The sequence below is a fragment of the Danio rerio genome, chromosome 4 (assembly GCF_052040795.2).
Source record: "Danio rerio strain M-AB ecotype USA chromosome 4, GRCz13ab, whole genome shotgun sequence".
Taxonomy (NCBI): Eukaryota; Metazoa; Chordata; class Actinopteri; order Cypriniformes; family Danionidae; genus Danio; species Danio rerio.
This window is the reverse complement of record NC_141024.2, coordinates 66,234,066-66,246,429: the sequence shown is the minus strand read 5'-3', so window position 1 is coordinate 66,246,429 and position 12,364 is coordinate 66,234,066. Positions and strand designations below refer to the sequence as shown.

The following is a 12,364-nucleotide window of genomic DNA, read 5'->3' as shown; positions in this document are numbered from 1 at the left end:
ACGTTGTTCCATAGTCCTCTTTACTTTGAGTAAAATAGTATTACATTTTATAAAGGGGTAAAATAATATTGTCAACAGCAGGTACATCATTTAGTATTGGATGAAAAACCTGAAACTTTAATCAAACGCTTTATATCTGTGTAAAAGCTTTTAAACAAACCTTTCTCCAGTTGATTCACTTTTTTTGGCAAAAGAAAAATATCTAAAATCACATACAAATACAAATAACACTATTAGACAGAAAGGGAAAAATATTAATATAATTAAAGTATTAATAATAATAATATTAATAATAAAATTACTAAATTAAACAAACAAAATTAAACAAATGAATGAAATTACAATGACACTTAAACAAATCACCATAAGGAAAGCAACTAAAATCGAGAATCTTCTTTAAATACATCTGCATAATATTTCAGGAATCTTATTTTTTTTATATTGTTAATAAGATGAAGTGATTTTAGGAGGGAGTTATTCTATTCTAAAATGAGCAAATGATGAGTAATTATTTGTGAATGAAAAATTTGCCATATAACATAAAAAAATGTATGATGTGTTTCAGGGATTTAGCTTTTGGGTTATTATAATAACAATAATGTCTTTTAGATTAAAGCAATTCACAGCATTGGCAAAAGTAGATATATGCAAATTTAGGAGTGACCAAAATTGCTTGGATATTGGACAATCAAAAAACATATGTACAAGTGTCTCATATGTACAAGTGTCTCCTCTGCTTGTTTGCAGAAAGAACAGGAGCTGTCGATGTCAAAAAAATTGGAAATACTAGAATTTTACAGGATAGATTTTCTGTACAATTTTAAAGTGTATTTCTTTTGCCTTGTTGGAAATGCAATATTTTCCAGGTAAAAGCCAAGTTCTAGTCTATATCCTCAACCAAAGACCTCCAGTAACACTTTCCTCTAAAATAATTTTTTCTTTTAAATTAAAAATTTGACACACAAAGCTATTGTTTAATTTCTTATCTAACAGACTAACACCTTCTAAAAGCAAAGGAGAATGAATATTCAATGAGCTCCTCGAGTTAAATCTACATTAACACAATTTTGTTTAACTTATATAATATATATAATATATATAATCCAACTAGACTAAGCAAAAAATCCCAGCATTCTAAAATGTATAACAAATAATCTTATGGGTGTTTTGAGCTGAAACTTTACAGACACATTCAACGAAGTACTATTTTACTCACAGTAATGACGACTATTGAACAACGTGTGTGTAATAAGTGTCTTACTGAAGCTTTAATTTATTAAACAGTATAATGTTATTCCATTCAAGTTTACATCACTATATATAAGAAATGGAGTACTAGTTTTAATCAGCTAATTTGTGGCTATAGTTTCTTGCTCAGACTTATCTGATTTCTTTTTGTTAATTACTCTCATAAGAAGAAGATAAGTTATTTTCTTTCTGTTCATTGTTTTATTCATTTTACATTTTTATTGCTTTGTTAATTTTTAACAGGATAAAGTGTCCAAACGCAGAGAAAACTATATATAAGTCATGACTAGTTAGAAGAACTAAAACGTGTAGTAGTAATGAATACTTTTTACATGAAGGATACCTATTTTACCTCCCTTTTCTGTAAAGTTTCAGCTCTAAACACTCATTAGATTATTTGTTATACCTTTTAGAATGTTGAGATTTTTGCTTTAAACACTTAGTCTTAGTGGATTAAAAAAGTTTTTTAATTGTCTTAAAATGTTTAGAGTAAAGGTTTTGATCAACTCCAAATACTGAATATATGTGCGTCTGTGAGAAAATGGAAACGAGGGAGAAATGTATCAATAAGTCAAGAGAGCAACAGTAAGTGGCAAAAGGTTTAAAAAAAAAAAAAAAGACTTTTATTTTGGCGTGACGTGTGACGTCATAAGCCTGCGTTGTTCCAGCGTTGTGATTCAACTGGAGAAAGGTTTGATTTAAAGCGTTTACACTTATATAAAGCGATTGATTAAAGTTTCTGTTTTTTTGTCATTCAGTGCTAAATTATGTACCTGCTGTTGATAATATTATTTTACCCTTTATACAACATAGCCCTCATTAATGTGAGTAAAATAGTACTATTGTTTGAATAAAGATGTGATAACCTTTTTGTCCCTGAGAGGAAATTTGTCTAGTGCAAAAAAGTGCTACACATTGCTTTAAGCAGACAATAAGCTAAATAAAACAAACAAAACGATTAAGAACATACATAAAGAATAAAGTTTAAAAAGTTACAGAGATGTGAGTAATAAGTTTCCTTATTGAAGGTTTAATTTATTAAACAGTATAATGTCATTCCATTCTAAGTATACATCACTATAAATAAGAAATGAAGTAATGTTACTTGTTTTAATCAGGTCATTTGTGGCTATTGTTTCTTGCTCAGACTTTCCTGATTTATGTTTTGTTAATTACTCTTATATAAAGAAACTGTTGGAGTAAGTGTTAAGGAGAAGTTATTTCATTTCTGTTTATTTTTTTTGTTTATTTTAAACAGGATAAAGTGTCCAAACACAGAGAAAAACTGCTGAAGCGACTGATCTCCACACTGTTATAAAGATGGCGTTTATTAAAGTGGAGAGTGAGGATGTGAAGATTGAAGAAACATTCACAGTCAAACAGGAAGATCTGCAGGAACAAACAGGTTGGTTTTCATTCTCAAAGACCAACTCGGTCATTTAATCCTCATTCAGATATATTTTAATAGTAAGAATATTCAATTAAATCCATCTTGCAGCCCTGAGTGTGCTGCCTAGTTCTCCTAAATGCACATAAGCACTCATGAGCTATGTTTCTATCCAAAAATGCAAATTAATATTATGTGCAAAACTGGATCAAATGAAATCAACTCACTTTTATTGTCACATCATCAGCAGCACGTGTGCTATGATGAGTGGAAAGCTTAGGTGCTGGCCCCAGACAGTACAAAATACAGACAGTTTAAATACAACAACAGTGCAAAATACAGACAGTGCAAATACAATGACAAAGAGTCAAAGCGAACAAAATCATCACTTCCTGATTAACTGGCGCCAAATATCAACAATGAAAATGGAATTTGCTGCGAAAAGAGAAGCTGCATCAATAGCTGCGTTTCCACTATCATGCCTAAAGTGAGCGAGCCAAGGCCAGTCACGTTTCCACTATCACTTCCGGGGCCAAAGCGGGGCTTTCTCGGGGCCAGCGGCCGGCCGTTTTCAGCCCGCCGAATACCTTGGGCCAAAGAGGGCTAGCTGGGGCGGAGTGAAAGGAGAGGCAGACACTAGTTTTCCGATCGCACACGAGTACATGCACCAAACAAATAACCAAATAAAAAAAAATAAGGGAAAGAAAGCATCTAGCCTTTTAGGCTGGGGTCTTTTTGTGTATAATCGCCCTTATGTTTCCCTTTTAAATGTAAGGCTGTTGCATAAAATAATAAAGTTTTCATTTATAAGTGACTTTGCTGCATCCTCCTTGATGTTTCAATAACGCATAATAATCTTTACACCGTATTTAAGACACAGCAGACAGGAAAGGTTATCGAGAGTTTTCATCAAGTTTAAAAGGTGTTTGTGCACGTTTAGATGCCTGTATGTGAATGTGAGACCGAGCAAAAGAGCGCTCCCTTCACAGTTCTGTTGATGCTGCGAGCGGCTTCTGTTTTTATTTATTTTGAAGATAATACACAACATAAATACAACTGAAAGACATTAAACTTTACAAATTTCGTGTCCATTTTTGTAGACTCAAAAACAATAGTGTCATATCCTAATAATATAGCCTAAGATATATTGAAATAATTTAAATAATTACAAATGTCGCATATAATAAAATCACATAAAATGAATAAACCAATATAAAACAAATAAAATCTAGCTATAATAATTTAGGTAGCCTATAAACAGTACATAAATCAAACCATTTAAACCCATATTAAACTTTCATTTTACAAAGGCCTATCTGAAAAAAAGATTTTAGATATTTTCTAAAACAATAAACACCGGAGGAGGTTTGAAATATTATTTATAAAGAATATGGATACGATAATATTAATCAAATCATGTAAACAGCATTTTATGGGTGAGTGAAAGCAGAAACTAGGCTACCTTTTTTCTGTCATGCATGCATTATCCGCCTGATTCCCGCTGAAGTGGGCGGGTTGTGTGACGTTTGATTCGGGGGAAGTTCTGGGGGCGGGGTTTGCATGACACGCTGCGAGGTACTAGCCCGACAGTGGAAACGCGACATGATTTCTGCCTCACTGCTCAACCCTCCCTTGCGATTGGCCCGGCCCTGCCCTGCCCGATAAAAGCCCTGGCTTGCACATGCCCAACAGTGGAAATGCGGCTAATCTTTTCTTCATCTAATAAATGACTTGCGCCTCAGAGGGTGATCCTGAAACGCAGTGAACGCGCGGTGGCGTTTAAAGGTGTCAGACGCGAAGATGCTATTAATTCTGGAGGTCATGAATAATATAATAACACTAATACTTAAACTGTAAGGTGTTTAAGAATGACCAAAACAAGAGTTAAGATGTTTTATAATGTACTGAGCCAGCTGGTTTGTCCATTAATACACATTTTTATCATCACATGATCTCTTATAACAAAATCACATGACCTTTTTAATGCACATACTGGAGTTTGTATCGTGTTTTCCATCGTGATTTTTGATCTTTTCTTATTGAATAAAACGTTTATCCAACTCAGTTATGCGCATACGTTTTTTTTTGTTTTGTTTTTTTTTGCATCATGGTGTTTTCATAAACCGTTTTTTTATGTGCATAAAAATAGGTGGATGGAAACATAACTATTGAAAGACAGGTATGAGTTTCTCTCTTGTTACTTGTTCTCGTGTCTTTTGTCATTATTTTATTTATTATTAGTCTCCCATTTTCTCTACCTTCTTAAGGTTATTGCTTTTCTTGTTCTCCTACTGTTTGTAAAGTGTCCTTGAGCATCAGCGCTATATTAAATAAATAAAAACAACTAATAATAAAAAAAAACTTAAACTGAGCTGAAGATATTTGACCTACTGTATTCTCATAGAAGATATCTGCTTTAACGGTAATGGTGTTGGCTTAGTACTCTCCATTTGCATATGTCACATTGATCCAAATTAACTTTTTTCATCAATATATATTTTTAATTAATTTATTATTGTATTATTAAATGTATTAAATTATCATATTTTTTTAAATGGGGCAAATTAAAATCTTTTCCATCTGGGCAATTTGAAAAATCCCTTAGCCTTTAGCCCTTTATGAGTCTAAAATTGTCATAATGGTCTCAAAAATGTCTTTAAAAATTCTTACATTTAACTTGGTGAAACCTGCAGAAACCCTGGTTTAAAGTATAAAAAAAAAAAAAACATGGATGCCCCTGATATTAAATATGCTGAATGAAGTGGACAATAAAATAATTAATTATTATAAAACATTGTACAGTAATCTAAACTATATGATGTTGCTGCAGGGCGACGTGAGACTAAATGAACAAACTATTGTGGAACAATAACGTTAAACATTGCGCTGACTACAACTGGCCAACAAACTAGTCTAAAAATGACTTTTGCTGCTTAAGAAATGGATTACAGCATGCTGATATAATGCAGAGGTTTGAGTGTAAAGTTCATCAGTATTGACCATATTCTTCACGTACCAGCAGGCGCCGCCATTTGAATCTTTTTGCTCTTGACTTTTATTAAAGAATTAATTTTAGATCCTAAAAACAGTGTTGTGCTGCTGAGGCATGGGACGATAACCGTTTTCAAGGTATAACGCAGTTTGAAAAAAGCCGAGGTTTAAAACCGCCAATATTTTCTGCTGTACCGTTTATCGCTACATGTAAGTTTTTTTTTACATTTTGTTTTAAGATTTTCAGGACAACAGTATCTCCAAAGATGCCATTTTAAATTGTAAAGAAATCTCTGTTTATGAAACAAATGAAGACAGCAGAAGTCAATGATTCAATTGAGTGATTCAGCCTGACATGTTTACTGCTCCAAAATACTTTAAAAGTTTCTCAAAAGAAAATGTTTTTTGTGTTCAAAGAGGAAAAAGTTTTTTTTTTTTTTACAGAGACATTTAAAAGAATATATTTTAGAGGAGTAATCACAGTACCATAAAACTGTGATATTTTTTATTCAAGGTTATCACACTGTCAGAATCTTATACTGACCCATGCCTAATGCTGCTTATTGTAGCAAAGTCATATTTTCTAATTTTATTGTTTTTCTTTGTATGTATAGTCATGAACACACTTGTTTGCAGAGCAAGAGAGCCTGTCTCTGAAAGAGATAAAAGATAAAGTGGTATTTCTCACTTAGCCTTACATATTCAGCCACCTAATTTTATGTGCATTTTGGGTAGGCTATAAGCATAAAAAATTGGTTGATGGAAACGTCATGATGCACATAACTTTTGAAATATAAGCATAAAGACACATGCGCATAACTGAGTAGGACAAACTTTTTATTCGATAAGAGAAGATAAACTCTCGTAAACCTTGCAAGCACTTTTACTGAACAAATTCCAGTATGTGTGTTTAAAAAGGTTTGGTATAAGAGATCATATGATGATGAAAATGTGTGTGAATGCACAAACCAGCAGGCTGAGAACATTATAAACATCTGAAATGTTGTTTTGGTCATTCTAAAACACCTGAACCGTTTCAGTATTCATGTTATTATATTATTATTGACCTCCAGAGCGTCTAGAGCATGTCGAGAGTGTCTGTTCTCTGCGTCTCATTGCTTCAAACGCCAACACGTGTTCATTGTGTGCCAGCATTGACCTCTGAGCTGTCATTTAAAGAAAAGATTCATGTAGCTTCTTCTACCGCAGTAAATTCTGTTTTTACTGTTCATATTTGGGGCCTGTTAATCAGGAAGTGACTATTTTGTTCTCTTTGATTCATTGGATGGAAACGCAGCTTTATTCGCACATTTTTTATGTGACATCCCAGTTTTGCGCATAAATTTAATTCACATTTTTAGATGAAATCATAGCTATTGCCTACATTTCAGTAACACAAAGAACAAAGTCACATAGCAGAATGGCTTGTCCTTTCTTAATGAATAATTTGCTTAAATTCACTAACCTTCGACGGACATGTACTGTAACTAGATTAATGGGATTATTACTAGTTCTAAAATGATTTTTTAGTCCTGTTTACATTCTAAATGTCATATCAACCTCTACCACTTGATAGGGCTGTGCAATTAATCGAAAATCTGGTTTCAATTTTGATTTTGGCTTCTAATGATTATGAAAATCCATTTATCGAGATAAACGATTATTCCATCATATACCGCTCCCTTTCCAGTTGTACACACTTGTTGCTCTGCAAAGCTCAGTTCCACATGAAAATGACTAAAAGCATGTGCTGTAATGTAACTTTTGCAGCACGGGACGCGCATCATTCCTATTTTTAAAAGTGCGTAAGTGCACATGCTCTGTGTGTGCACCGCGCTTAGCCTTGGACAGGCTCGGAGACAAGCAGAAAACATACATCTAATGCCATCTTAATGTGAGCGCTTTAATGATCAAGTACATGCAAATTTGTGTAGTGTTTAGTGATTAGTCATATTAACCCTTGTTAGTATAATATACAAACAAGTTGAGAATCAAAAGACACTTGAAAGAGAAACCATATCAGAGCCGCACTATTCCTAAAGTGACAGCGCACAATATTCCTGCTGCCGACTGTTTTTAGCATTAATCAAACAACAAAAGAAGAGAAAATCCCTTACTGCTCTTGACTGAAAGACTTTTGTAGCTCAAATGTTTTTCTCAAACCGAAAACTCTGAGTATTTAATCTCTCGGTAAATCAACTCAGAGTTCAAGTTTAAACTCGTAGTTGGTTGAACCTCCTTACTGAAACAGGCCCCAGGTCATCATGACGTGATTGACAGTTGTCACTGTTTGTCATTGTACTCTGTTTATCCTGAGAGCTGATGCGGAGTATTCTTAGGGCTTTTCACACTTCAAATTGTTAACCCTGGGTCATTCTAACCCTGGATAAATTCTGGGTTATCTGTAGTCACCTTCCACACTGCTCATGCTATACCTGGGGTTAAAAAATAATCCTGGGTGTTCATTAACAGACAGTTCACATTTGTAAACCCTGGGTTATCATTATTATTTGTATAATTATGTTGTCACTGTCCCTGATTGGACAAACCACAAGTAACCTTTTTAGATGGCATTTCTGCATCTTGTCAGGTATATACAATGTCAACAAGTAGGTCTTCAGCTAAGCCTCAGGGCATACACAAAGACAAGAAAACAAAGACAAAAGTGCAAATAAATGAAAACAAGTAACAAAGCATGTCATCTTGCCGTATCCTCATCACTCCTGTTTAAAGCAAATGTGGCATTAAGAATTTGCATAAGTTTTATACAATAATGCAAACTTGCAAATATAAGCGTGAATTATGCATACTTGCTATGGACATGCAGGATATGTCTCAATTGAGGAAAAAACATGAGTAATCTAGAGCGAGTGCATTTGGTTATGTGCATTTAAAGCCACATGCACAAAAAGAGCTTGGTTTTCCTCTGACCCCCAAAATTAAATATTCTACAAGGTATACGATCTAATTTTGAGCTGAAACCTCAGACACATTCTGGGAACACCAAAGTCTTATTTTACATCTTGTAAAAAATGGGTAATTGTAGGAACCTTTTAAAGGGATAGTTGATGCAGAAATGAAAATAGCCTCACCATTTATTCTTCCTCGTGTGGTTTTAAACCTTTTTGAGTTTCTTGATCATGTTAAACACAAAAGAAAATATATATATAAAAAAAAAAAACGCTACTGGCTTACTGTGTTCCACAATAAAGGAAAGTTTAAAACAACATGATGAAGAGTAAATGGTAAGGTCATTTTAATATTTGGGTGAAAACATCCATTTCTTGCTTGTCGCTTTGAGCCTTTATACTAAAGCAAATTTTTATTTTATTTTTTTTTTTAGATCTGATGGTGCTGAAAGAAGAGACTCATGGACAGAATGAAATGGATGAGAAACAGCAGTTTGAGAAACCCCAAGAAATAATGACTGATGAAAAACCCACACTGACTAAAAAGACTTCATCACACAGAAGACTTCGGAAATCCAAATCTGGGTGTAATTTCAGCTGCAAACAGTGTAGAAAGAGTTTCAGTCAAAAGTCAAACCTTGATGTTCACATGAGAGTTCACACTAGGGAGCAACCTTTCACCTGCGAACAGTGTGGAAAGAGTTTTGGTCAAATACAAGGCTTTAAAGCCCACATGAGAATTCACTCTGGAGAGAGGAAGTTCACATGCCAAGAATGTGGAAAAAGCTTCCGTCATGCAAGAAACCTGGCAGCACACATGAGAACTCACACTGGAGAGAGGAAGTTCACATGCCAAAAGTGTGGAAAAAGCTTTTATCATGCTGGACACTTTGCAGCACACATGAGAATTCACACTGGGGAGAAGCCTTTCAGCTGTAAACAGTGTGGAAAGAGTTTCTGTCAAAAGCCAAACCTTGATGTTCACATGAGGGTTCACACAGGGGAGAAACCTTACACCTGCGAACAGTGTGGAAAGAGTTTTAGTCAAATACAAAACTTTAAAATCCACATGAGAATTCACACTGGAGAGAGGCCATACACATGCCAAAAGTGTGGAAAAAGCTTTTATCATGCTGGACACTTTGCAGAACACATGAGAACTCATACTGGAGAGAAGTCTTTCAGCTGTAAACAGTGTGGAAAGAGTTTCAGTAAAAAGCTGACCCTGATTGCTCACATGAGAGCTCACACTAGGGAGAAACCTCACATCTGCGAACAGTGTGGAAAGAGTTTAGGTAAAAAACAAGACCTTTACATCCACATGAGGATTCACACTGGAGAGAAACCTTACACATGCACAGAGTGTGGTAAAAGTTTTGCACTTAAAAGCACACTCAAACACCACATGAGAACTCACACTGGAGAGAAGCCGTTTACATGTGCTCAATGTGGAAAGAGTTTCACAACCAAAACTAGCCTCAAGAACCACATGGATGGTCATACTGGAACCATATTGTTTACATGTGATCAGTGTGGAAAGAGTCTCACACGCAAAGACTCCATTAAGCAACACATGGAGACTCACTCAGGAAAGGATCGTTTTAAATGCAGTGAGTGTGGAAAGGGCTTTAAGTGTAAAAGAAGCCTCAGCGCTCACCTAAAGCTTCACAATGGGGAGTAGAGTCCTCAACATTGAGGCCTTGTCCACACAAACACAGGTATATTCAAAACGGCAGCTTTTTCACGTAGTTTGGCTGTTCATTCAAGTGAAGTTTATTTATAAACTACTTTCAAGAGGATCACATGCTTATGATTGTCCTCTTAACTCAGTTATCTTCGTCTTGAAGAATCCCCCTCCCACCCTTACTCCCCCTCCTTTCTAGATTGAGCAACACGGCAGCCAATGATTAGCCAGTGGTTAGCACTGTTGCCTCACAGGAAGAATGTCGCAGGTTAAAGTCGCTGCTAACCAGTTGACTTTTTGTGCAGAGTTTGCTCATTCTCCCTGTGCTCGCGTGGATTTCTCCTGGTTTTTTCCCACAGTCCAAAAATACACAACCTAAGTAAACTGGACATTAAATTGGCACCATAGTCGAGCTCTTAGTAAGCCTTATATCTCCCTTTAGCCGACCCTATATCTGTCATTAGAATAGAAAGAAGTCTGAGGAGTTCATCAAGATCTACCTGAGCTCACACTCCCCTCTCGTCCTGCTAATGGGAGGGAGCTTAGGGCTCGAGGATCTTTTGAGCTTAGGTCTCTTCCGGGATAGCATGCCAAACAAGTGTGAACTCTTGAATACATATTAAGTTACTGATAATGAAACCCTTCGAACACCTGAAAATTTAACCTCAACTGAAGAGGGCTGAAGATTTTGCCAGCTGTTTTGTAGTGTAGATCAGGGGTCACAGCCCAGTACCAGGTTGTGAGAGTTGCTATCGGGCTGCAAGAAGGCACAATAATTCTGTATGTTGATCGATTGTATTGGCTTGTTTCATATGCAACCAAATGACCTACAGGAACTCAAGAGATGTGACCCAACCAAAGCAGTTGTGTAATCTCCAGGGGGGTTTCATGCTTTGTTATAAATTAGTGTCTCACAGACTTTGGTTTAAGTTACTTGAAGATAGACAAGTTAACATCTGATGCTGATGAACTGTCCAATTAATTGTCTTTAATAAAGTCTTCTGCCCGTAAGAACTTTGGTCAGCTTACTTATTTTATGTATTAGAGTTATCTATACATTGGTGAGCCACCCAAGAAGGGTTAAGCCAAATACAGCAAAATCTGACAATGTGCTTCAACTTATTATGAACCAATCACCATATTTGTGCACATATTTGAGCAGGGTTCCACACAATACTTTCATGTTGTCACAACACAAATTAAGTTAACTTAACACTTTTAACAAATTTATGTGGATTAAATATTAAGGCCCAATCCCAATTCTATTTTTGTACCCCTACCCCTTCCCCTTGGCCCTTACAACTGAGGGTTAAGTTGAAGGGCTTCAAATTTTACCCCTAAGAATTGGGACAGCACTACAGTACCTGCACACGTCATCATATGTCCTCGCGATTTTTTGCTTCATATGAGATTAGACGATCGCGACTGCTGTACTTATTTCAGTTGTTATTTTTGGGTATTTATCTTCAGGAAATCACTGAAGGTATATGTTATCATAATGATCTAATGTGGCAATAAGATCGTAACAGTACTGTGCATTTAACACAGTGGCCATACTCATCAATGTAAACACAAAACAACAGCATTAACATTATAGCAGACACTGTAAAAAGCTCATTGACAGCCACTAGACTTTTCTGACAGGGTATTCCAGTGTCACCGAGTGTCAGAAATTTGTGGGACTGCTGTACAGGAGTTATGATTAGGGATTAGAGCCGCACAATTAATGGTAAAAAGATTGCGATCTCGATTCGACCCCCTTGATGATCTTCCAGCATTTCAACGATTCTGTCAATCATATTTTCAAGTTAAGGAGAGAAGAAAAGGCGGCTGCACAAGTCTTTTCATTGTTTCACATAATGTTGCTCAGTGACATAGACACCTCCAAATGTTGTTAAAAGTGTCACATACTGTATTTATAAGGTATAATTCACCTGAAAATGTCATTCTTGTCTTCATATAATGATGTTTTTGCAGCCGGAAAATCACACGTGATGTGAGCTGCTGACCGTGAGAGCGTGCTCAACTTAATAATAGACACGCACGCGCCTACTTTAGTGAACAGAATTTGCAAATGTTGTAAGTAACAGGTATTACAGTTTTAAATAATATTCAGTTTGTGGCACAGAGTGATCGTTTGGGAGC

The 12,364-nt window shown here is 35.6% G+C and overlaps 1 protein-coding gene across 2 annotated transcripts; it reads left to right on the top strand.

The window, feature by feature from the left end:
• The first annotated feature begins 1,878 nt into the window (after positions 1 to 1,878).
• On the top strand, positions 1,879 to 11,230 carry LOC100536609 (uncharacterized). 2 transcript variants are annotated; one of them, XM_088650374.1, is made up of 4 exons: positions 1,879 to 1,939; positions 2,507 to 2,653; positions 8,970 to 10,487; positions 10,525 to 11,230. In XM_088650374.1, exons 2-3 carry the CDS (start codon positions 2,569 to 2,571, stop codon positions 10,214 to 10,216), a joined length of 1,332 nt encoding a protein of 443 aa, XP_088506500.1. In that variant the 5' UTR covers positions 1,879 to 1,939; positions 2,507 to 2,568; the 3' UTR covers positions 10,217 to 10,487; positions 10,525 to 11,230. The 2 variants fall into 2 exon arrangements, with proteins under 2 accessions (XP_088506500.1, XP_088506501.1); XM_088650375.1 differs by having other exon boundaries at positions 1,915 to 2,072.
• Positions 11,231 to 12,364: the final 1,134 nt, after the last annotated feature.

Excerpts from the sequence above, each read along its gene's own strand:
- LOC100536609 (XM_088650374.1), top strand. The coding sequence starts at position 2,569 with ATGGCGTTTATTAAAGTGGAGAGTGAGGATGTGAAGATTGAAGAAACA. Across the intron at positions 2,654-8,969 it reads AGATCTGCAGGAACAAACAG|ATCTGATGGTGCTGAAAGAA; the intron begins GTTGGTTTTCAT and ends TTTTTTTTTTAG.